Genomic DNA, 23,047 nt, shown 5'->3' with positions numbered 1-23,047 from the left:
GGCTGCTTCCTGAAGCAAGTAGAAGGGTGCAATTGTAATGTGTGTGTGAGTGAGAGTGTTTTGTACACCACACATGTTTATTATTTGTGTAAACCTCTCAGGGGTAATAAATGTTTAACATATTTTACTGTCTGGCCAAGCTCTGTGTGGGAGGAGGAGGAAAATGTCCACAGGTTTACCTCAGGGTATTTCTATGTATGAGCACCAACATGTGAAGTTCATAGGATTATATCAAATTGGGTGTCAAGTGAAAGCTAAGGGAGAAATGAAGGCATCGATACATACAATTCCAACTGACAAAATATGCTTAAGTAAAGGCTTGGATTTCTGAATAGATAGATGGAAACGCGGTCTTAGAAAACATCTACCAGAAATTAATGCAATTCATGATGTAATTCCATAACCGGGTGTAAGCCCACTTCACTTACTGTCGTAAAATAACAAAACTATTTTTTTTTCAAACTCAAAGTGCCATGTCATACAGTAGCTTACAACACATTATTTCTGCAGATGTGGTCACATGAAAACCTAAGGGTGATTTTACCATAAATCTGTTACCAAAATTTGCTTCTACACAGTTCTTCCACGAAATAAATGTTTGTAAATGTTAATCTAAATAGTTAAAAATTAGTCCTTGTGCATGGAGTTGTATGGTTTCTTAAACTTTGAAGTCAATGCTTTTTGGCATTGATTTTAAAGTGAAAGAAATTAGTCAAAGCGTTCCATTAGCATGGAATTGCCGCTCATACTCCTCAATACCCTCAATACAGCATCTGGGATGAGCAAGATGGGCCTGTTTGAGCTGGTATAGTTTATGTGTCTGAGTCTAGTTATGTGGCAGTGGAGTTGTTTTTATTAAGTGCTTGTTTGGATATCTGGATCAACTTCAGTGAAGCTGTATTCAATGTTTATTTCTGGGGCTCAACCATGATATTCTTCTACAAAGTGACTGTTTTTAGTTTGTCATTCTTTTTTAATTGCTATGTGTGTCTGTCTGGTTCTGAGCTTGGTTGTGTTTGTGTGTTTGTCTCCTGTAGGCGAGTGAGGAGCAGGTCCACTTCATAGTGTCTCGTCAGATCTGTTTACCCACGCCTGACATTCTGCAGGAGGCTCCATGGGGCATGGACGGCCCCCCTCCATACTCCCCAGTGGACATGGAGCATACGCTACTGGTTAGCAATGCATAAAATGCATAGGCACACACACAAAAAAACACAAAAACACAGACACAGGTTTGTTTGAAGAGATTTTCTTGAGGTTGTCGTGTCTTTACTATCATCAACTGAAGACTGATAGTTTTTATCAAAGATTCTCTGTAATTAGTTATTACGCGATCAACTGATTAATCACGTAACTAATTAACTAGGATTTCAGGGCACCAAGGAAAAATATTCAGGTTACAAAGTTATCATTTCCTAAAATAACTTTTCAGATATTTTATCTGATCAATTAGTCTTCGAATTAATGAATTATTTACTTTACCTCACGTTAGTCTCATTCCAAACGTCGTAAATTGTTGGTTATCTGCATGAACCCAGTCTTCACTATGAGTCATCCATACATCAAGTGTCTTAAATCATTTATTTATTACTAACTAAGTAATTCACAGAAATGCATAAACAAACAAACAAACAAACAAGGTAAATGTGGTTACATGAAATGATAGGAGACAAAAGGGGAAGTGGGGGTCGACTAAGAAGTCACTGCAGAGTGATAATTCTAACAATTGAAATGCTAATCCTTTGCACATGAACGCTCACTCATTCAGGAACAATTGCAATCAATATATATATTTACGCTCAGTGTGCCGTCTTGATCGCTGGTGAAAAGTTTTGTAGAACTGTCCATCTCTCTCCATCCCTCTCCCTCTTGGGTGTGGTTAGAGGGGATTGTTCAGAGTGACATTCGTTATAGAATGGATGTTTCGGCAGTTGTCGTTCTTCGTGTTCAATGATACCGAATTCCTAGCTGCAGACTAGTAATTAAAATCAAAGACTTGTTCTTATTCTGTCGGTATCGATAGTCTAAGAATTTAACCACGTGGTATGGTTAAAAGATTCAGCAATGGTCTACAACCTTTGTCTTCCTAATGGAGAAAAACATGGTCTGCAAGCCATCTTGTAATTGAGGTAAGCTCGGTCTGCTGATCGAAAACTCGAGTGGGGGTTTTATTCGGAATGGCAGAAAAGGGCTGTCCCAGGATGTCTGACCCTAACTGGGCTCAGGGGCGGTCAAATCAAATCAAAATCAAATCACATCAAATTGGTCCTCTGATATAGTTCAAATCCAATTCCCTTTTTGAGTTTTCCTTCATTAAACAGTCCAAAATCACATTGTAAAATTGTGTAAACAGTATCATACTCATTCATTCATCTTATAAAACAATTAGATGTTAACCTCATATCTGGGGCTATTATATAAACAGCGTTATGGTAATGTGGCCACACCGTCTCCCAAGTTGTGACAAACGGACCAGTTCGTAGCTGGATTCTTCACCAATCTTTTATACTTTCTCCGGAACATGAAATTTGTTCATACCTCATGTTCTGTGAGGTGGAAGGATTTCCTTTGTTCTCCATGAAATTCTACTCTCTCTATACTGTGTGTCCATGAGGACATTCTCAGGAATTTACGGCGTCTCTCTGACCACAGCAACCTAGTTGAAGGAGGAAAGGGGGAGGCAGGGAGAGGGGGATGGGCTTGCTATACCCAAAGAGGTCACCGTCATGACAAGGTTATACACACACTAAAACCCCAGACTTTAAGCTCTATTCAATCCGTGTTGCAGAAGTTCAGCATTATAGCGTGATTGAAATGGAAAGGCAATGTTCCTGCATTAGCGGAGACAGCATTTACGGGAAACGCTGCATATGTCGGCTCAATCGGAAATTACCTTAACATTTATATTGCGCAATCTTTAATGCTTCAGCGATACAGACTGAAAGAGCTCTTTGTATTCCTGCCTCTTCTTCTCATATTAAATATTCCCTTTTATGTGAAAATGATCCTGAGCCGTACTATTCTTCCATCAAAGAGGAGCGTGTCATTCCTGACTGTGCCAAAGTGTTCCGCTCCTCTCAGAGTGCCATGTGTGTTTGCCCAGAGCAGCCGCCTCTCTCTTTCTGAGCCTATTATCCATGAAGAAAACATAGTCAGGATTTACACACCTCCACACGTAAACAGGATTTTCTACAGCTCATTATTGGAGCTGACGAATTCCGTTGTTCTGATAATGATCAACTTCACAGCTCTCGTCTCGCTTTCTCTATTTGAGATGTTAATTCTCTCAGACACATTGTTAAAACTGGAGAATGTGTGACGCCAGAGTGGAGTGGTACTGTATTCTTCAGGTACAGTCCTTGGAATCAAAGCTAGTTGAGAGAGAATGAGGCTGTAATAGAAAGAACCCTGCAGAGATAGCAGGTAGCAACAATAACAACGTATTATCGTTCTGAGATAAGCTAAGCCACCTTCAGCAGGACTATAGATCATATTTAGACTAAATCTAACCAGACCTTTATATTGTGTTGTAATATTGGTCTTAAAGCCCCCATGCAGTCTTTGTAATTTTATTTTAAATCATCACTGTATGTCTAATAAATCCCTGTCTGTGTTTATTTAATGAAAAAAAAAAACATTAGGAACACCTGCTCTTTCCATGACATAGACTGACCAGATGAATCCAGGTAAAAGCTTTGATCCCTTATTGATGTTACCTGCTAAATCCACTTCAATCACTGTAGATAAAGGGGAGGAGACAGGTTAAATAATTATTTTTAAGCATTGAGACTATTGAGATATGGATTGTGTATGTGTGCCATTCAGAGAGGAAATGGCCAAGATAAAATATGTAAGTGCCTTTGAACGGGGTATGGTAGTAGTCACCTGTTTGAGTGTGTCAAGAACATGCTCAACAGTTCCCTGTGTGTATCAAGAATGGTCCACCACCCAAAGGAAATCCAGCCAACTTGACACAACTGTGGGAAGTATTGGAGTCAACATGGAACGCTTTCAATTCCTTGTAGAGTCCATGCCCTGGCGAATTGAGGCTTTTCTGAGGGAAAACGGGGAGCAACTCAATATTAGGAAGGTGTTCCTAATGTTTTATACACTCAGTAGTTATTGTTCTTCTTTGGCCCTTGAAATGCTCCGACTGATAGGATGGTCTAGAACCCACCCCCTTATATATATAATAATATATGCCATTTAGCAGACGCTTTTATCCAAAGCGACTTACAGTCATGTGTGCATACATTCTACGTATGGGTGGTCCCGGGGATCGAACCCACTACCCTGGCGTTACAAGCGCCATGCTCTACCAACTGAGCTACAGAAGGACCCCCTTACCCAGATGAACAGTCAGTCAATGGTTGTCACGTCCTGACCATAGAAAGCCTTTATTTCTATGGTGGGGTAGGTCAGGGCGTGATTGGTGGGTGTTCTAGTTTATTATTTCTATGTGTAGTCTAGTTTTTGTATTTCTATGTTGGCCTGGTATGGTTCCCAATCAGAGGCAGCTGTCTATCGTTGTCTCTGATTGAGGATCATATTTAAGCAGCCTTTTCCCACCTGTTGTTTGTGAGATCTTGTTTTTGTATTGTTGCTTTTGAGCCCTACAAGGCTGTTCGTTCGTTTGTTTGTTTCGCTTTATTGTTTTTGTTGCTGGTTCACATTCAAATAAATTATGATGAACCCAAATCACGCTGCGCCTTGGTCTACCCAATACGACGAGCGTTACAATGGTCTATTATTATCAACCAACCAGGCTGTACATTAAGCATATTATTTATATGGCCCCTTATCTATCGACAGTTGCACAAAGGGGAAATAATTAAAATGTTAAAAAATAAGTACAATGTAGCCTATAATGAATAATACATCATTGTATCATTGCTATTTGCCTCTGTCTTACACACAGAACAAAGGCAGTACAAAACTCTAAGATGACAAAATCCAATTTGGCTGTTTCTCAGATATTGTGTGAGGAACTCATCCCTCTGGTTCCATACAGAGGAGAACGACTGGAGGATTGTATGTTAGCCTCTCTGTGGCTGTTGGCCAACTGCTCCAAATAGTAGATGGCCAGAACCAGCTGATGCCCACCTACTTCAAGTGGCCAACACCCACCCATTTTTCAGTTCTGGAGGCTGGTTTCCAGGGGATCAGAGGGTTCCCTGGTGTGATTGGGTGCAGAGATGGCACCCACATTACCATCAGGGGGCCCTCCGAACATCGGGATGCCTACACTAACGGAAAAGGCCAGCCCAGCTTCCAGCTGCAAGCTGTATGAGACAGCCAATATTGCAGGGAAACGCTTGTTCTGTGCATGATGCAGGCTGAACAGGACCAGCGACGTCACCTAGATGCCCACCCTCTTAATCCCCTAAGCCTGGATGTTATTGTCCTATTCAGGGATAATGGTCACCCAGTGGACGACCACAAGCGATTCAATGCAATCCACAGCTCCGCCCAAGTCCAAATCGAGAGATCCATTGGCCTCTTAAAGTGCATTTGGAGGAGGCTCCAACATAACCAGGCTGCCCAGAAGAGGGACAACAAAATGGGCTCGAATCAATCAAATAATTGTTGTTGCACAATGTTGCACAAAATTGTTCTGGTGTCAATTTCTTTTGAGAAATAGCACTTTTAATGGTTTAGATGAAATAAATAATAATGTAATAGACTAACTTTATTCCAGAATGAACTTGCATAGAGAACAAAAAAATAACTGACAGAGAAAATGTAATACTTTTTTATATTGTATTCATGAATAACACGAATATACAATTTTGAAACATTAAAAAATGTATTTGCTAGACTTTAAAACATACTCTGCTTATTCCAAAACTAATTTGCATCAATAACAATCACTGCTCATTGATTTTTTTTTTACTTCAGTTAAAAATCACTGTTCACTCACTGTTTTTACTGCTCATTCAACAAAAACTATTTACTTCAATTTTCACAACCACTGCTCAGCGAGACGCTGCAAAGCATGAGTAAACCTTTCCAAGCGAGAGTTCCTGTCTTGCTGAATCTGGGTGCTATGTCTGCAGGCTGAGCATTTCCTTCAATTTCGCCTCGATGGTTGCGGTCACACTTTTCTTGGTTGACCTTTTAGGTTCTCATTGCTGTGTGTGGATGTCAGTGTGAGGAATGTGAAGGTTGGGTGCTGTACGTGCTCGTGGCTGTGTGTGGGTGGAGTTTTTGGGGTGTGTGTCAGTATGAGGAGGGTAAGTGCAGTTTTTGTGGATATAAGTAGGAATTTGTATGTAGGTGGAGGTGTTGGGATGTGTGTCAGTGAACAAAGAAACAAGAACTCCTCCTTGGCCGGGTTTTCGTATATGCCTGTCGAGGATAGCCTTATACCTGAGTAAAAACACACGCAAGATGCGAGACCGAGTTACATCTTAGATGCAAAAGCATAGTACAAACGATGCAGTGGTCTGTGTTGGACAGAGAGACTGGTCTGAGAGCTACGTGCATGGACAGGTTCAAACCTGAGAAGAACCAAGCCTCCCCTAACCACTGATACAGGATCAGATTTATTTAACCTATTAGTTGTTAACTTTAGGATTGTGTGAATGTAGTTACATGTCGTCGTCCCCAGCCCCCCCCCCATATGGGGCCTCAAGGTGATCAAGTTAGCTAATACATAGCTACTGTGTTAAATCCAGATATAGATAACTAGTTTTCATAACTTGACAACAATATTGTGTAACACCTAACCACAGATGAAAGGTAAACTCTTACGCTAGCTAAGTAACATAATGTAGCTAACGTTAATCCTCACCTAGGCTTTTCTCCATCATCGATATCCAATTCTTGATCAACAAGAAAATTAACATTTGGGTATCTAGTTAAGTAATGACACACTTGCTATAATGATTTTGTGATAGTAGCTAGGCTACTGTACAAGTTGGCGTAGCCGGCTAACTACCTTTCAAACCAGTAGTCCGACAATCTTGTTGTGCATCTCCTCGCCTCGCCGAGGGTCAAATAAGATGGAAAAACTAAACCAATGTGAAAAACAAATAGAAGCAATGAAGAAAAACCATACATGATTCATATAATGTCTATTACGTGTAGTTATTCAATACATACAGTATGTAAATAATATACATTTACTTAAACCCTGTCAATTTTCTGTTCACCGCGCACTACCTCTTCGGGCTGTTAGCTTATGTCTGCGAACGTTTGCCACAAACTGTATTTAAAAAAGAAAATGATGTTCACAAGCTTAAGCTAACATTAGCAAACATTCCCCTTGTTGAACGTGCCTCAGCTCTTACACAAAAAGGCATTATCATTGTTTTCACAATTTCAGAGTGTTATTTCGACATCCAAATGTGGAAATATCATAAACAAACTAGAAATCATGTGTTTAACTCCACTGCCCCCTTAATGAAGTTGGCTTCATATCGTGTTTTAATATTGGTCTTAATGAAGTTGGCTTCTATGGCTGTGTTTGTGTCTGTTGGAGGGAAACCAAGCCAAGCCTTGGAAGGAATTCCATGGCCGTCAGCAATCCTTGTTTTACTGGAAGAAAAACAGGACCATACTATACAATTCTTTAATTTGAACACAGGCACCGAGATACAATTACAGACACAAAAATACACACACTCACACACACACATTCTCACACAAAACACAAGAAAACACACTGGATGCAAACAAACAACACTGGTAAACACTCTATTGTAAACACACGTCTATTACAGTTTAACCCGTAACATTTCTCACATTGCAGCCCTCCCCTCTGTCTTGTCCCCTCTGCAGGACTCATGTGAGAAGCCGGCATGTTATGAGAAGACGGTGACGCTGGCCAAGGAGTCCCATGACTCCCTTGGGATGACAGTGGCAGGTGGCATGTCCTCCCGCGGCTGGGACCTCCCTGTCTACGTCACTAACGTGGATCCCAACGGAGTGGTGGGACAGGAGGGATCCATCCGCAAAGGTACCAGCCTGGTGATAAACCTTAAACATCACGGTCTCACACACACTCATACAATTATACACACTCAGGCACAGTCTCTCTCTCTCTTTCACTCTCACTCAGTCATACAGTAAATCAAATCCAATGTTCTGGCAGGGAATTTAGCTAATATTTACCTGAATTGCTCCAATATTGACTTTGATAGTTACTCTGTTCCATGCAGTCCCTGCTGGTCTTCATGATGCCAGAGCTGGTACTGCAGACAGGTGTCATATGTGTGTGACATGTCCCTTGTGTAGAACAGACAAGGTGATTGAGAAGAAACACTCAAATTCCTGTTTCATTGCCAAGCGTATTTATTCAACAGGAAACGCAGGGATGGTTACTGTTCAGGGCTCGCCAAATTAAGTATAACACACACCACACTCAGATTTTGTTAAGAAGGTTCCAGAGGAAATGACAGGCTGCATTTTATCAGCTCATTATACAAAATCAGTCAACTCTGAAATAGACCAAACACAAACAGACTCCCAAAATGATTGGACACATTTGTGGCAGGCCTGTTACGGCTATATACTGCAGTGTGTGAGAGTATAGGTGTGTGTGTGTTTGGGTGTCTGGGTGTGGGATGTCAGAACATCTGAGGGAGCTCTCTGTGCCGGGCCAGACATCAAAGGGCAGTGGAGGTATTTAAACCCAGAACTACTATCCTAGGGATCCGCCTCAGATAACCACAGTACAGAGAGACCAGACCAGGGTGTACCACCTGTCTGTTCTTCTGAATACACAATACTCTACATCTGTGTGTGTGTGTGTGTGAGAAAGAGAGAGAGGAGAGTGAGGATGTGTGTATGATATTTAGTGTTTATTCCCCTAGCCCTTATCAAAAGCATAATTCTGAGTGTGTATTCCTGTGCATTCCTGTGTGTATCAGTAACATGCATATGTTTGTGTATACAGCTGTCTACATAATAATTAACCAGATTGTACCCTAGCGTGTGTGTGAATTTGCATAGTGCATCCTAATCAAAGGGGGTGGATGTTGTCCTTTGAGCAAGCCTCAACTCCAGATAGCAGCTGGCTGTGCAGTGTGCTGCGGTGCAGTGCTATGTGTCCAGCACTGTCTAAGCCCACTTTGATTATCTGGAAGTTATTTGGTCCCACTGCTTTGTGTTCCTGTGAGAGAAGATTGAATATTCAATAGGCAGACGAGACGAGTCCTTGTCCCTGGGAACAACACTGTGCTGAGTGGCGCTGTGTTCTGTCCTCCACTCTGCCTGCAGGTGACATCCTGCTGAACGTTAACGGGCTGGACCTGACGGGGGTGACGCGGGGCGAGGCTGTGGCCAACCTGAAGAACACCACCTCCCCCGTGGTGCTCAAGGTCCTGGAGATGAGGCCTCCGGAGGAGAGCCAGCCAGAGTTCCCCTCGCCACCCTGCCTCTCACACTCGCCCACCGACAGCACCAAGCAGAACCTTGCAAAGCTGCCACACACCGATGACTACTCCCCACTGTGGGTGTCATGGTTGCAGCTGCCCAGGTGAGTAGCAGTACCCCTCAGCTAGCCTTCTTATTCTATATCTCAGAAACCTTGCGCTTATCTTGTTCTACCAGCACCATCTTTGCTGATAACTTCTATATTGAGGACAAATGTACTATGACTGTGATATGTGGTCTCACCTAGCTATCTTAAGATGGATCTACTAAATGTAGCTCTGGATAAGAGCGTCTGCTAAATGACTAAAATGTTATATGCACAAATATTCTCTTCTCCAATCTCAGTCTTTTCTTCCCTGACCAGCTCAGTGTTTGACCGGGCCAGTTGGGAGAGGAGGAATGATAATTATATACACTGCACTCACAATGTTTAGGATGCAGTCTTAACCATACTGTTGCCCAGACACCAATAGCCTCTGTTTGGCATATTTTTAAGCCCCCTTTGACAATGTACAATGTACTTAATGAGTTGATGAACATAGTTAGGTGTTGGCTTGCTACTTGAGTGAAGGCCCTTAATGAAAAGCACTAGCCAACAGATATGGGAGGGTACAAAGAGACTTAAAGAGGTAACAGGCTACATTACAAGGCCGATATGGGACAGAGGGAAGGGGAGAAGGAGGGTGATGACAGGATTAAGTAATAAGGCACGAGGGGGTGTGGTATATAGCCAATATTAGCCTTCATATACCACGGCTAAGGGATGTTCTTAGGCACGATGCAACGTGGAGTTCCTGGATACAGCCCTTAGCCGTGGTATATTGGCCATATACGACAAACCCCCGAGGTGCCTTATTGCTATTATAAACTGGTTACCAACGTAATTAGAGAAATAAAAATACATGTTTTGTCATACCCTTGGTATACGGTCTGATATACCACGGCTGTCAGCCAATCATCATTCAGAGCTCGAACCACCCAGTTTATGATGATGAATAGACACTAGTGTATACAGCGTCTGGCCTTCTCTCCATGGCCTTCAGTCTATTGCTCATCCTCTTCCTCACATCCCAGTCTCCGAAAGTGGTCACTCTGACACTCTCCATCCCATGTGGACACACTGACACTCTCCATCCCATGTGGACACTCTGACACTCTCCATCCCATGTGGTCACTCTGACACTCTCCATCCCATGTGGTCACTCTGACACTCTCCATCCCATGTGGTCACTCTGACACTCTCCATCCCATGTGGTCACTCTGACACTCTCCATCCCATGTGGTCACTCTGACACTCTCCATCCCATGTGGTCACTCTGACACTCTCCATCCCATGTGGTCACTCTGACACTCTCCATCCCATGTGGTCACTCTGACACTCTCCATCCCATGTGGTCACACTGACACTCTCCATCCCATGTGGTCACACCCATGACACTCTCCATCCCATGTGGACACATCCCATGACACTCTCCATCCCATGTGGTCACACTCTGTGGTCACACTCTCCATCCCATGTGGTCACTCTGACACTCTCCATCCCATGTGGTCACACTGACACTCTCCATCCCATGTGGTCACTCTGACACTCTCCATCCCATGTGGTCACTCTGACACTCTCCATCCCATGTGGTCACACTGACACTCTCCATCCCATGTGGTCACTCTGACACTCTCCATCCCATGTGGACACACTGACACTCTCCATCCCATGTGGTCACACTGACACTCTCCATCCCATGTGGTCACTCTGACACTCTCCATCCCATGTGGTGGTCATCCCATGTGGTCACTCTGACACTCTCCATCCCATGTGGTCACACTGACACTCTCCATCCCATGTGGTCACTCTGACACTCTCCATCCCATGTGGTCACTCTGACACTCTCCATCCCATGTGGTCACACTGACACTCTCCATCCCATGTGGTCACACTGACACTCTCCATCCCATGTGGTCACACTGACACTCTCCATCCCATGTGGTCACACTGACACTCTCCATCCCATGTGGACACACTGACACTCTCCATCCCATGTGGTCACTCTGACACTCTCCATCCCATGTGGTCACTCTGACACTCTCCATCCCATGTGGTCACACACACTGACACTCTCCATCCCATGTGGTCACTGACACTGTGGTCACTCTCCATCCCATGTGGTCACACTGACACTCTCCATCCCATGTGGTCACACTGACACTCTCCATCCCATGTGGTCACACTGACACTCTCCATCCCATGTGGTCACTCTGACACTCTCCATCCCATGTGGACACACTGACACTCTCCATCCCATGTGGTCACTCTGACACTCTCCATCCCATGTGGACACACTGACACTCTCCATCCCATGTGGTCACTCTGACACTCTCCATCCCATGTGGTCACACTGACACTCTCCATCCCATGTGGACACTCTGACACTCTCCATCCCATGTGGACACACTGACACTCTCCATCCCATGTGGTCACTCTGACACTCTCCATCCCATGTGGTCACACTCTGACACTCTCCATCCCATGTGGACACACTGACACTCTCCATCCCATGTGGTCACTCTGACACTCTCCATCCCATGTGGTCAATCTGACACTCTCCATCCCATGTGGTCACTCTGACACTCTCCATCCCATGTGGTCACTCTGACACTCTCCATCCCATGTGGTCACTCTGACACTCTGACAATCAGACAAGTCTTCCCATCTCCTGGGGTGTGATGTGTGGCAGAGGTGTTGGATTGAGGGATTAAACCCCTTCTATGTCTCTTGTTTGGATAGAGTTCAGATTCTGGCAGAGTGAGGGCTATGCCCAGGGATGCAAACTGGTGAGTGCCCAAAAAGGTGATATTTTTTTTTTGCACAGAAACATGCAAAAAATCCCTGCTAAGGAGAAATGCAGGTTTTAACTAAATAAACAACAAAGAAAATGATATACATGATCAGTCTCTGTGTGTAAAATAAAACGTGGTTACTGTGAACCTAACTCACAGCTAAAAAATGTAAAGAAAGCAATCCAATGTTATTTGTTGCCTAGATTTTACTGCAAATGACACTCAAGTCTTGAGAAAAAAAACAATACACTTATATTGCAGTCAGCCATGACAGCCTTTATAATATAATGCTTGTGACCACACACACACACACATCTAAATATTGCACTTGGGAAAAAAAGTAGAAATAGAATGAAACAAACAGGCATTCTATTTTTGCTCTTTTATAGTTGCCACTATAGACCTTGATCAAGTGCACAAGGCTACATGTGTGCAAAGATAACGTTCACTGAGTAAAACATGTAATAATCCTCCCTCACTCACATGTGTTACTGTCAAGTTCAACACAACAAAATAATGTCTTTGGACTACACTGCACGTTATTACATTGTTCACGTTCTGCCTGTGGACATCTGTTCTACAATGTGCCAGCAGAGCATGATACCTTTTTTTGGCATAATTGATCTCTTTCAGGCAGAGAGTACACCTGGCATACCCCTTTTGATCCACTATTAAAAGAGGGAAAGTGTGTGGTGTTTCTTTCACCTCTATTGGCATCCCAGCTCCAGCTACACTTGATCACTTACTCTACTACATACAAGCAACACCTAATTTTCACCAAATTCTCTCATTCTGAAAATGAACCACATACTGTAGAGGGAAAACATTAGTTCACAGATAGTAGTTTGTTCGTTTTCTAATGAACTAGTTAACATTTCACACAGATTGCCAGGGTCCAGTAAGCAACTAACTTTAGGAGCAGCAAGGAGTCGTATACCAGTTAATACTATAGCGTATTGGTTAGGTTACTAACGTTAGCTCATCTGATGTTGTAACGTTAGCTAGCTAGCTGTCTGACTTTATTAGCCAGCTAATTTTCAAACAATAAACTAAATTATTTGATCAACTAATTGGCTAATGTTGCTCAACATTTCTCTGGCTAGCTAACAGAGAATTTGATCCAGCTACTATAGCAAGATACTTAACAATTGTAACAATAATTGTTCCACCACACTTTCTCCCTCACCTTAAACTTTTCAAATGCCAGTAGTTTTTCGGTTACAGCTCATGAAGTACACTTCATCACCTTCTCATTGGTCTCCGTGGTCAGGCTTCTCACGCTACCTCTTCGTTATGGTTCAGGGATGCACTGCTGTAACTGGGGTGGCAGCGTAGCCTAGTGGTTAGAGCGTTGGACTAGTAACCGGAAGGTTGTGAGTTCAAACCCCCGAGCTGTCGTTCTGCCCCTGAACAGGCAGTTAACCCACTTTTCCCAGGCCGTCATTGAAAATAAGAATATGTTCTTAACTGACTTGGTTAAATAAAGGTAAAAAAAAATAAAAAATAAAAAAAACTGGCAAACTGCCTTTACACTCTCTGCTGTCTTTCCAGAGCTTATGCAGATTCTGTAACTTGCAAATTGGTTGTCTCTTCTTTCTTCAGTTGCATTCTGTTGTTAAGTGAACGATTGGCTGAGCCTTGGATACAGCCAGTATTGTTCCAAACGCGCATCACTCATTCAACCAAACATGCATCATTCGTTTGCTTACAAACGCGCATCACTCGTTTACAGCCAGTAGTGATCCAAAGGCCCCCCCCCCCTCCAAACCTTTATTCTTAGTTTGGGTATGTCCATTTCTCTACAGATCTGCCACTGCTGGTATAAAAACCTGCCCTTACTGTAGTTTATTTTTTAACTACTGGAGTAAAATAGAAACTCAATTTCTCCCCAACCGGCAAAATTGATTAGAAAAGTGAAAAATGAACTAGTGATTCACCATGGGAATTCAGTCCAAATGGGCAACAGTTCCAACAGGATTTGAATGTATTTTTCACTCACCCCCGGGCACTGTATTTTCACAGCTCTGCCTCACCTGGGAGGGAAAGCCATGTCTCCATTCTCATTGAACGGCCAAGCCGTTGTTTTTTTTACGACAGACTGCCACGGGGCTCTGCAATCTCACTGCTGAACATATGCAATCTCACTGCTGCATATGTGCACACAGTACAGGATGGGCACACATTTGAATGCTGGCAGCAGTCTAGAGATTCCCTAATCCCCCTTTTTGTCCCTTGCAGGCACCTGTACTGCTGCAAAGACATTGTGCTGCGCCGGAGCACCTCAGGCAGCCTGGGCTTCAGCATCGTGGGGGGGCAGGAGGAGGTCAACTGCAATCAGTCCTTCTTCATCCGTTCCATCGTGGAGGGCACACCAGCCTACAATGACGGCAGGATACGGTACAGACTACTAAACCTATATCTCACACACTGGCCAGAGGACCTATATCACTGCACGTTTGCTGAATCTTCTATTTTTCTGTGACAAATTATGTCCAGTATTTACCTTGTCGTTACAGTAGTCTTGTATTCACACACTGCTAGCATTGCTATATGGGATTCCTTCACTATACTGAGTCCATCTCTATGGTTGTCAATCCCTGCATTAACCCCCCCATTTCTGTGTGTAGATGTGGGGACATTCTTCTGGAGGTGAATGGCAAGAGTACGTGGGGGATGACCCACACAGCCCTGGTGCGTCTGCTGAAGGAGCTGCGGGGCAGAATCACCCTGACCATCGTGTCCTGGCCTGGAAGCCTGCTGTAGCCCCGCTGCAGCCACAGGGAGGGGCCAACACTGACCCAGGAATGTGGGCAGAGCTTTTAACTGGATTACAACACTGAGCCCTACCGTATGGGATGGGCTTTCACTAGTGATGTAGCTATGGAAGGCGGACCTTAAGAACCCTGACTCCTGATGGACAGCTGAGACTTTGCCAGGAGTTCAGAGGAGTCCAACCATCCATGTGACTGGAATTTGACCAAACTCCCCAGAGGCACTGAGCTGGGCTGAGCTGGATCTGTGGCCCTACCCCTGGGATGTTCGGAGCAATCTGATTGGAGCAGAGGCTTGTTCGATGACAACGCATCCAATGAGGGGGGTGGGTGGTTGGGAGGGGACACAAGTTGCCAATTCCATTGGTTCTATGTTAGAGTATGCATTTCATTGGACTCACATTTCTTTATTGTAAATGTTGGCTATCTTAAAAAATACTGATTCAAGCAATTGTACTATGTTTCTATTTCTTTCAATGATTGTTTGATGGCCTTTCAATATAGGCTTTATTACGTTTGTATTAACAGTGGTCATCATCTTCATCTGTTGGACTGAAGACACATTGCCAAGTAGCCGTTTGTGTTGAGATGTTTTCAGAAGCTGTTGCTAAATTATCAAAACACTGGAAAAAGTATAGTAAAAAAAATAAAGTAAAATTGTGTTCATAATCTGTTAAAAGTAATATGAAGGTGACATCGTGGAGGCCTTACTGATTTTCCTACTTTTGAAAAGAAAAAAAAACCTGACTTGGTTTCTGTGTGTTTCCGTGGATGTGTCTGGTCTAGGGCCATTTAACGCAGTTCTATCACATGCTTCGGCCTGCGTAGTATATCTGATGGTACCTTTTGGTAAAATAATCAATAAAGTCATTGGAAAAGGACACTTGTCTGAGAGCTTTGGCAAGGGTTGTGGTTTGGGTTCGTGTTAAATTACCTGGGATAAGATATTATTTAGCACAGCTCACTGAAATTCTAACTATTCAGCTGAGGTCCAGTCAGCTCCTTTATCCAAACCTATCCCTTAAATGCAACAAAACAAACACCTCTCTCGGGTGAGACAAAATATACAGGTTGTATTCGACGTAAACCAATTATTTGGTTTTTCACCTTCAAAGTAAACTAAAACATATTAATATCAAGAGAAGCCGTCCAGTCTCTGACAGGTTAAACAGAATGCATGAAGGTCACACCGGGGCCTCCTATTGGCTGGTGAGAGTCACTGTGGGCTCAGATAGGTTGGCTGTCCCCCTCCTTACTCTCATGTCTTCTCCTGCTGCTACTGTTAACAGACACAGACAATCACTGGTTGCTTACACTGTCTACCTCAACAATGTGTGTAGGAGTGTGTGTGTTGTACTTGCATGAGACTGCATGTCTCCCCTCTTTGTCTCTGTCTCTCTTCTCTCAGTGTCTCATCTCCCCGTAGTCCCTGTACCGGTGCCACTTCTCCTCACTGCAACAACAACTCACTGGTCAATAACCACAAACACTGCTTCCTCACTGGACACCACTGAAACAGTTGGACAATGGAAACAAGAGAGTGGCAGAAGCAGCGCGATAAGCCAGGTAACATTCTATTGTCCCATATTCTCTGCCCAGGGGACCAGATGATAGCAGCACCTTTACCCACAAGGCTCTCTGTTTGGCTTTAGTTTAATAGCATCCTGTGGTGAACACAAAGCCCACCTCTGTCCTCCTGTGACCTTTAGATGAAAGCAGGCCCCCCTCCTCTCGGCTCAACAAACCGCTCCATTATTTACTGGAGGACTCCTGGTCCCACAGGGCCACACTCTTTCACACCATCATTCACTAATCCCCCCCGCCCCCAGCACTCTCTTTGTCACACATGTATGCGCATACACACAATGGAGGGGTATTTTAAGCTGGACATAGTGACAGAAACTGAAACAGACGTGCACCTCCAGTCTCTTAAAGTGTCAGTTTCTCTAAGTAGAGAGAATACACATGTGCATTAACTTTACAAATAGACACATATGGTGCTCAAAAGCCATCTGACATAGACAGCTCATCCAATTGGAACGTGCAAAACAACCTTGCCAAAGCATAGAGAGAGAGAAAAGAGAAGAGAGAGCAGTGGAGTTGAAGGACTCATTAAATATTTGGGCACTGGGAGTTCTCTTAGCAGAGGGAGTGCAGACCTGAGGGCCTGTTTGCAGTCTTCCACAGTTGTTAGCATTAACACACTTATACCCACTTCACACAGAGTCACTGTCACTGAATGAAGAAGTGTTTGTTTCCTAGTGCAGGTTTCATACAGGAAAACATTGTAAGTGTAGGCGAGAGAATGAGCTACGTGTTCCTCTAAGCCTGGGGATCAAGAATGTCTCTATTAACACTATTAACACAGAAAGAGAATGTTTGTGTCACTTACATATTGGTTACAGTTAATAATACCCAGAACACTAATACAATCCGTGTGTGTGTGTGTGTGTGTGTGTGTGTGTGTGTGTGTGTGTGTGTGTGTGTGTGTGTGTGTGTGTGTGTGTGTGTGTGTGTGTGTGTGTGTGTGTGTGTGTGTGTGTGTGTGTGTGTGTGTGTGTGTGTGATGCCCTGCCAGCTGGAGAGATGACAAGCCCCTCCATACTGAGCTACAGGGATGAGATGAGATCACATTCAGAGGACAAGTGTTCACCAAATGGCCAGCCAGCTGCCCGGGCTGCCTGCCCCGACCAGAAGAGACAGAGAGGGAGGTTGAAGGAGGGATGTGTCAGTGAGTCTGAATGTGTGAGGGTGTCTTTGGGAGGGTTGAGTGGGACTGTTCTGTGTTGCATTAGCCAGAGTGTAAGCCTAGATGCTAACTCCCAAACACCAGAGGCTGGTGCCCAGAGAGGGCTGTTCCAGTCAGGAGGGAACTCAGAGGGTATCAGTGGTACTAAGCAGAGCCCTTTAAAGAGCAGTATGTAACCAGAACACTGACACCTCTACATACACCAGAATGGATGAGCTTCTACTCTGCTAGCAACATACACACAGAAAATGTCATTCACTACTAAAATGTTCATACTGAACATAGATAGAATGAAGGGCGGGCACATTATGGTTGAATGGCGGGAACCAGGTTTCCCGAGATTTACTGCCTAAAACCACTCCCTTTTCCTGGGATAAATAACTGAGAGAAACCAGTCAATTATAATAAAGTATTTATATGAACAGCATGGCATGAAATGGAACTGTTAAATTATGTGCAATGGCTAAAGCTGGCTTGTCTAGGGCCTCTGCATGATGAATCAACACTCAGGGTGGGGACAGACAGCCCATCTCAGTATGTAGTTCACAATGCATGTAGAACGATCATCTCATCATGGTAACTTTTCTCTTGTGACAGGTAGGTCTACATTTGCTAATATAAAGACAGAATGCGCATCTAATTCACCCATCTCCATCTGGCTTTCGGGGGTCACCTTGTTTTGTTATTTTAAAGATTCTGTTTTTTTTATTGCAGCTGCAGAGTTTTAAAACCGCCTATCACTGGAATATCGTTGCTTTATCGTGCATGCACAAACACTCTCTGTCTTTCTCTCGCTCCATCAACTGAAATATATAGCCTTATATATAGATGTCCTATCTCTTTCAGGTAATACATTCAATGCATTAACCTAATTAATGATGGGTTATGCAAAATAAGTGTCTAACTTATAGCTTCTGTCTCTTGCGCAATACACACATACCTGTGCTTTGCTGGCCTCTCTCCTTAAAAAGTGCTCCTTAGCTCTTGGAGTCCCATGCAGGAAAAGCTGGACTAGAATATTGGTATTGGTGTTTCTTATACCAATAGACTATTCGAAGAGGGACGCAAGCTCTTTTTTTGCTGAATGATAAATACAGCCGCCAATAGAACTCACCGGTAGTTTGAAAGAAGAGTGAACGCGCACAACGGCAGTAGGCTAAAGCAGTTATTTATTCAGACCCATAACCATTCAATCTTTGTGAAGAGAAGTGAACGCCTTCTGCATCTAATTTTAGTCTAATATTATTCAAGGATGTCATCAGAATGACAACAAAATGTATTTCATTTAACTGTTGAAAGCGAGGAATGAATGAAGCAACAATAGAGAGAGAAAGAGGAGGTAGGCTAATAACATTAAGGGAAATATTATGAAAGGTGTATATATATACATCAGCCTACTAATTATACAAATAGGACCTATTATATTTCAAAATTCAAATAAAATCGTGTGCATGTGCTGCACTAGAAACGCATGTTCTCTTCTGCTCTATCATGATGTTATTTCAGTCAATATAAAACAACAGTACATTAATACAGTTCACAATAAAAAAACAAAGCTTACTGGAGCTAGTTTAATTTATTTACCCAAGAGATCATATATCTAGCTACATCTATGGGGTTTTAAGTTTTTATGATGTGCATAATGTGCAGTAGCCTATATCATATATGTATTGGATAACGACACAATCATTTGAGCTATTTGGGGCTTGGGCTCATTAAATGTTGTTAATGTAGGGCTCCTAAAATGTACTTAATATATGGCTCATTAGGCTCAGGTAGCATCAGGTCTGAATGTTCATGCTGATCAAAGCCCTAATCAAATCCAGACATATGTATATGCTTTTAAATGACACACCGAATTACCTGGGAGAAAAGTGATATAATTTACATTTACATTTAAGTCATTTAGCAGACGCTCTTATCCAGAGCGACTTACAAATTGGATCTCAGGCTGGAACATTTGTAAAATACTTGGAAAATATTCAACCCTAGTGCGCACACACCCCAACACCCTGGAGGTCTTAACATCCTGGGAGAGAGACAGGTAAACCAGAGTTCTCCATGGGGACCAGAACAGAACCACAGTGCCAGATCTGTCTGTCCCAGTGGGCCTGTCACACACATGGCTGTCCCTCCCTCCCTGACTTCCTCCTCTCCTCCTGTGGTTACATCACAGCTTCCCAGCTGCCCATATGTCCCACTTCCCTCATATAACCTGGAACACAGCTGTCCCCAATATGATCCTCAGCACGACCCACTGCAGCAAAGAGTTGAGACAGAGAGACACTAGATTAAGAAGAACATAGTCATAGCGTGTGTAGGAGGGAGAGTGTGAATGTGTAGGTTGATAAGCTGCATGATATTGTGGGCATGAGGAGGAGTGTGAGTAAGAGGCAAGAGGCCGTATGTGTGTCATACTTGGCATTTGTCCGAGTTTATATGAATTAATGACACATCTAGCTACTGGTCAACCTGAGTGTGCTGTGGAAATGTAGGGTGTGTGTGTGTGCGTTAGGGCCGGGATGATACCAGTATCGCGAAACGTGTTATTATCATGGCAAGGAAACAAAATTTGACGCAGATTTAACTTCTTTAGGAAAACAGCCCTAATGTTGGAAACAAACATAATTATTTTGTCCTCCAGAGTCAAATTGTTGTATTTTTTTAAAAAGCTATAGCACACAATAGTTTACATACAGCATTAAAGAAAAAAATAGTTTAGTCTGCTGTCACGCCCTGATCTGTTTCACCTGTTCCTGTTATTGTCTCCACCCCCTCCAGGTGTCGCTTATTTTCCCCAGTGTATTTATCCCTGTGTTTCCTGTCTCTCTGTGCCAGTTCGTCTTGCATGTTTAGTCAAGTCAACCAGCGTGTTTTTCCCGTACTCCTTTCCTATTCTCTTTTTATAGTCCTTCCGGTTCTGACCCCTGCCTGGCTCTGGACTGCTTTTGTGCCTGCCTGATCATCCTGCCTGCCCTGACCTTGATTCTGCCTGCCCTTCGGTACCCATTGGTATTTGCCTGTCCACGACCATTCTCTTGCCTACTCCATTGGATTAATAAACATTGTAATACTCCAACCATCTGCCTCCTGTGTCTCCATCTGTGCCATGATATCTGCTTTGTGTTTTCATTTTTGCCATGGAAGAACTAATGCGATACTGGTATCATCCCAGCCCTACTGTGTGTGTACGGTGTGTGTGAGCCCTACTGTGTGTGTACTGTACGGTGTGTGTGAGCCCTAATCAAATCCAATGTATTTCTATAGCCCTTCTTACATCAGCTGATATCTCAAAGTGCTGTACAGAAACTCAGCCCAAAACTCCAAACAGCAAGCAATGCAGGTGTAGAAGCATGGGGGCTAGGAAAAACTCCCTAGAAAGGCAAAAACCTAGGAAGAAACCTAGAAAGGAACCAGGCTATGAGGGGTGGCCAGTCCTCTTCGGGCTGTGCCGGTTGGAGATTATAACAGAACATGGCCAAAATGTTCAAATGTTCATAAATGACCAGCATGGTCAAATAATAATAATCACAGTAGTTGTCGAGGGTGCAGCAAGTCAGCACCTCAGGAGTAAATGTCAGTTGGCTTTTCATAGCTGATCATTAGGAGTATCTCTACTGCTCCTGCTGTCTCTAGAGAGTTGAAAACAGCAGGTCTGGGACAGGTAGCACGTCCGGTGAACAGGTCAGGGTTCCATAGACGCAGGCAGAACAGTTGAAACTGGAGCAGCAGCACAGCCAGGAGGACTGGGGACAGCAAGGAGTCGTCATGCCAGGTAGTCCTGAGGCATGGTCCTAGGGCTGAGGTCCTCCAAGAGAGAGAAAGAAAGAGAGAATTAGAGAGAGCATACTTAAATTCACACAGGACACCGGATAAAACATGAGAAGTACTCCAGATATAACAAACTGACCCTAGCCCCCCGACACATAAACTACTGCAGCATACATACTGGAGGCTGAGACAGGAGGGGTCAGGAGACACTGTGGCCCCATCCGATGATACCCCCGGATATGGCCAAACAGGAAGGATATAACCCCACCCACTTTGCCTAAGCACAGCCCCCACACCACTAGAGGGATAGCTTCAACCACCAACTTACCATCCTGAGACAAGGCTGAGTATAACCCACAAAGATCTCCGCCACGGCACAACCCAAGGGGGGGCGCCAACCCAGACAGGAAGATCACGTCAGTGACTCAACCCACTCAAGTGTGTACGGTGTGTGTGAGCCCTACTGTGTGTGTACTGAACGGTGTGTGTTTGTGCATGGTACATGTGCTTGTATCACATGGGTGCTTGTCACCAGCTGGTCATCAGCAAAGAGCTCCAGTACAGAGAAGACAGATGGGGCTCATCTATAAGAGAGCAGCAGAGACCCTGCACAGATCTACTGGACTGGAAAACACTGGGACATTTGGATGAAAGAATATAACTTTCTCTATATTGCTCTCTGCAGCTCCATCTCTACCCATTCCTCTTGCTGGCCCCTCAACACCAGACAGCCTGTGTTTGTTATAGTTCCTTCTCTTTCCCAGCTCTATTCTGCCCCCAGTGGCGGCAGCAGCTCTAGAGCAGACAACCAGGGATTTCACCCACTACCCAACTCCTACCGCAGTGTCAGAGCCAGTACAACACCCCTGCATCTCCCCTCCACTTCCCCAACACTAGCACCTGACAACCCTCTAGTCTGGAGGACTGCAGACAGTGTTCCTCCCCATGTCTATTCTGTCCTCTTTCCTTCTCCTCTCTGATTTACCTTCTGTCGCTCCCTCCTCTGCTGTCGCTTTCGCTCTGCCTGCTGTACATGTGTGAGGGAATGCCAGGCCAGACTGGTAAAATGGACCAGCACATACAGTACTTCAGCACCCAGCAGCCTACAATATTACAGCTGGCAGGACTGGATCAGCTCAGACCTGTCTGCACTCTGCACTGCCCCACAGTGGAGTCAATGGAGTGTGTGGTGAGAGGATGAGAGAGAAGGGCCCATAGGGAGGACAGAGAGAGAGTGAAGAATTAAGTGTTTACTAAGGAGAAAACATGAGACAGAGAGGGGAAAAAGAGTAAAGTGTAGAGAGAGGAGGAGGATACACACCTGAGGAGGGGAAAAAGGGCGAGCCAGTCAGCTGATTCTATTATTCACCTACACATGAGTGTTCAGCTTCCAATAAAAATGTGAAAAAAATGACTTCAACTTATCTTGAAGTCATTATGCAGTGAGGACAGCTTTATGAGCCATTTTAACTTTAACTTAACAATGAAAGCTCAATAAATTAACAATGTAACTTCAGAGGGTAGTGCTTCATCAAAACAAATT

General features: G+C 43.8%; 2 protein-coding genes across 13 annotated transcripts in view; one reads left to right on the top strand and one right to left on the bottom strand.

Moving 5' to 3' along the window:
• LOC118379706 (E3 ubiquitin-protein ligase LNX-like) overlaps window positions 1-15,865 on the top strand; it is an 82,733-nt gene extending 66,868 nt beyond the window's left edge. For all 5 annotated transcript variants that reach the window (XM_052459983.1, XM_052459990.1, XM_052459982.1 and 2 more), the window contains 5 exons: window positions 1,038-1,172; window positions 7,783-7,960; window positions 9,223-9,481; window positions 14,452-14,610; window positions 14,841-15,865. In XM_052459983.1, the coding sequence (XP_052315943.1) occupies window positions 1,038-1,172; window positions 7,783-7,960; window positions 9,223-9,481; window positions 14,452-14,610; window positions 14,841-14,976 (867 nt within the window). In that variant the 3' untranslated portion in view covers window positions 14,977-15,865. The remainder of the gene's footprint in view (window positions 1-1,037; window positions 1,173-7,782; window positions 7,961-9,222; window positions 9,482-14,451; window positions 14,611-14,840) is intronic.
• A 1,673-nt stretch (window positions 15,866-17,538) lies between these two features.
• LOC118392478 (pre-mRNA 3'-end-processing factor FIP1-like) overlaps window positions 17,539-23,047 on the bottom strand; it is a 51,066-nt gene continuing 45,557 nt past the window's right edge. For 6 of the 8 annotated variants that reach the window (XM_052460065.1, XM_052460080.1, XM_052460047.1 and 3 more), the window contains one exon: window positions 17,539-21,541. In XM_052460065.1, coding sequence (XP_052316025.1) covers window positions 21,298-21,541 — 244 coding nt within the window. In that variant the 3' untranslated portion in view covers window positions 17,539-21,297. The remainder of the gene's footprint in view (window positions 21,542-23,047) is intronic. The other 2 variants (XM_052460068.1, XM_052460075.1) reach the window with 1 other exon arrangement.

The sequence above is a fragment of the Oncorhynchus keta genome, chromosome 1 (genome assembly GCF_023373465.1).
Source record: "Oncorhynchus keta strain PuntledgeMale-10-30-2019 chromosome 1, Oket_V2, whole genome shotgun sequence".
Classification (NCBI taxonomy): domain Eukaryota; kingdom Metazoa; phylum Chordata; class Actinopteri; order Salmoniformes; family Salmonidae; genus Oncorhynchus; species Oncorhynchus keta.
Note: the sequence above shows the minus strand (reverse complement) of the source record. Positions and strands in the feature narration are given on the sequence as shown.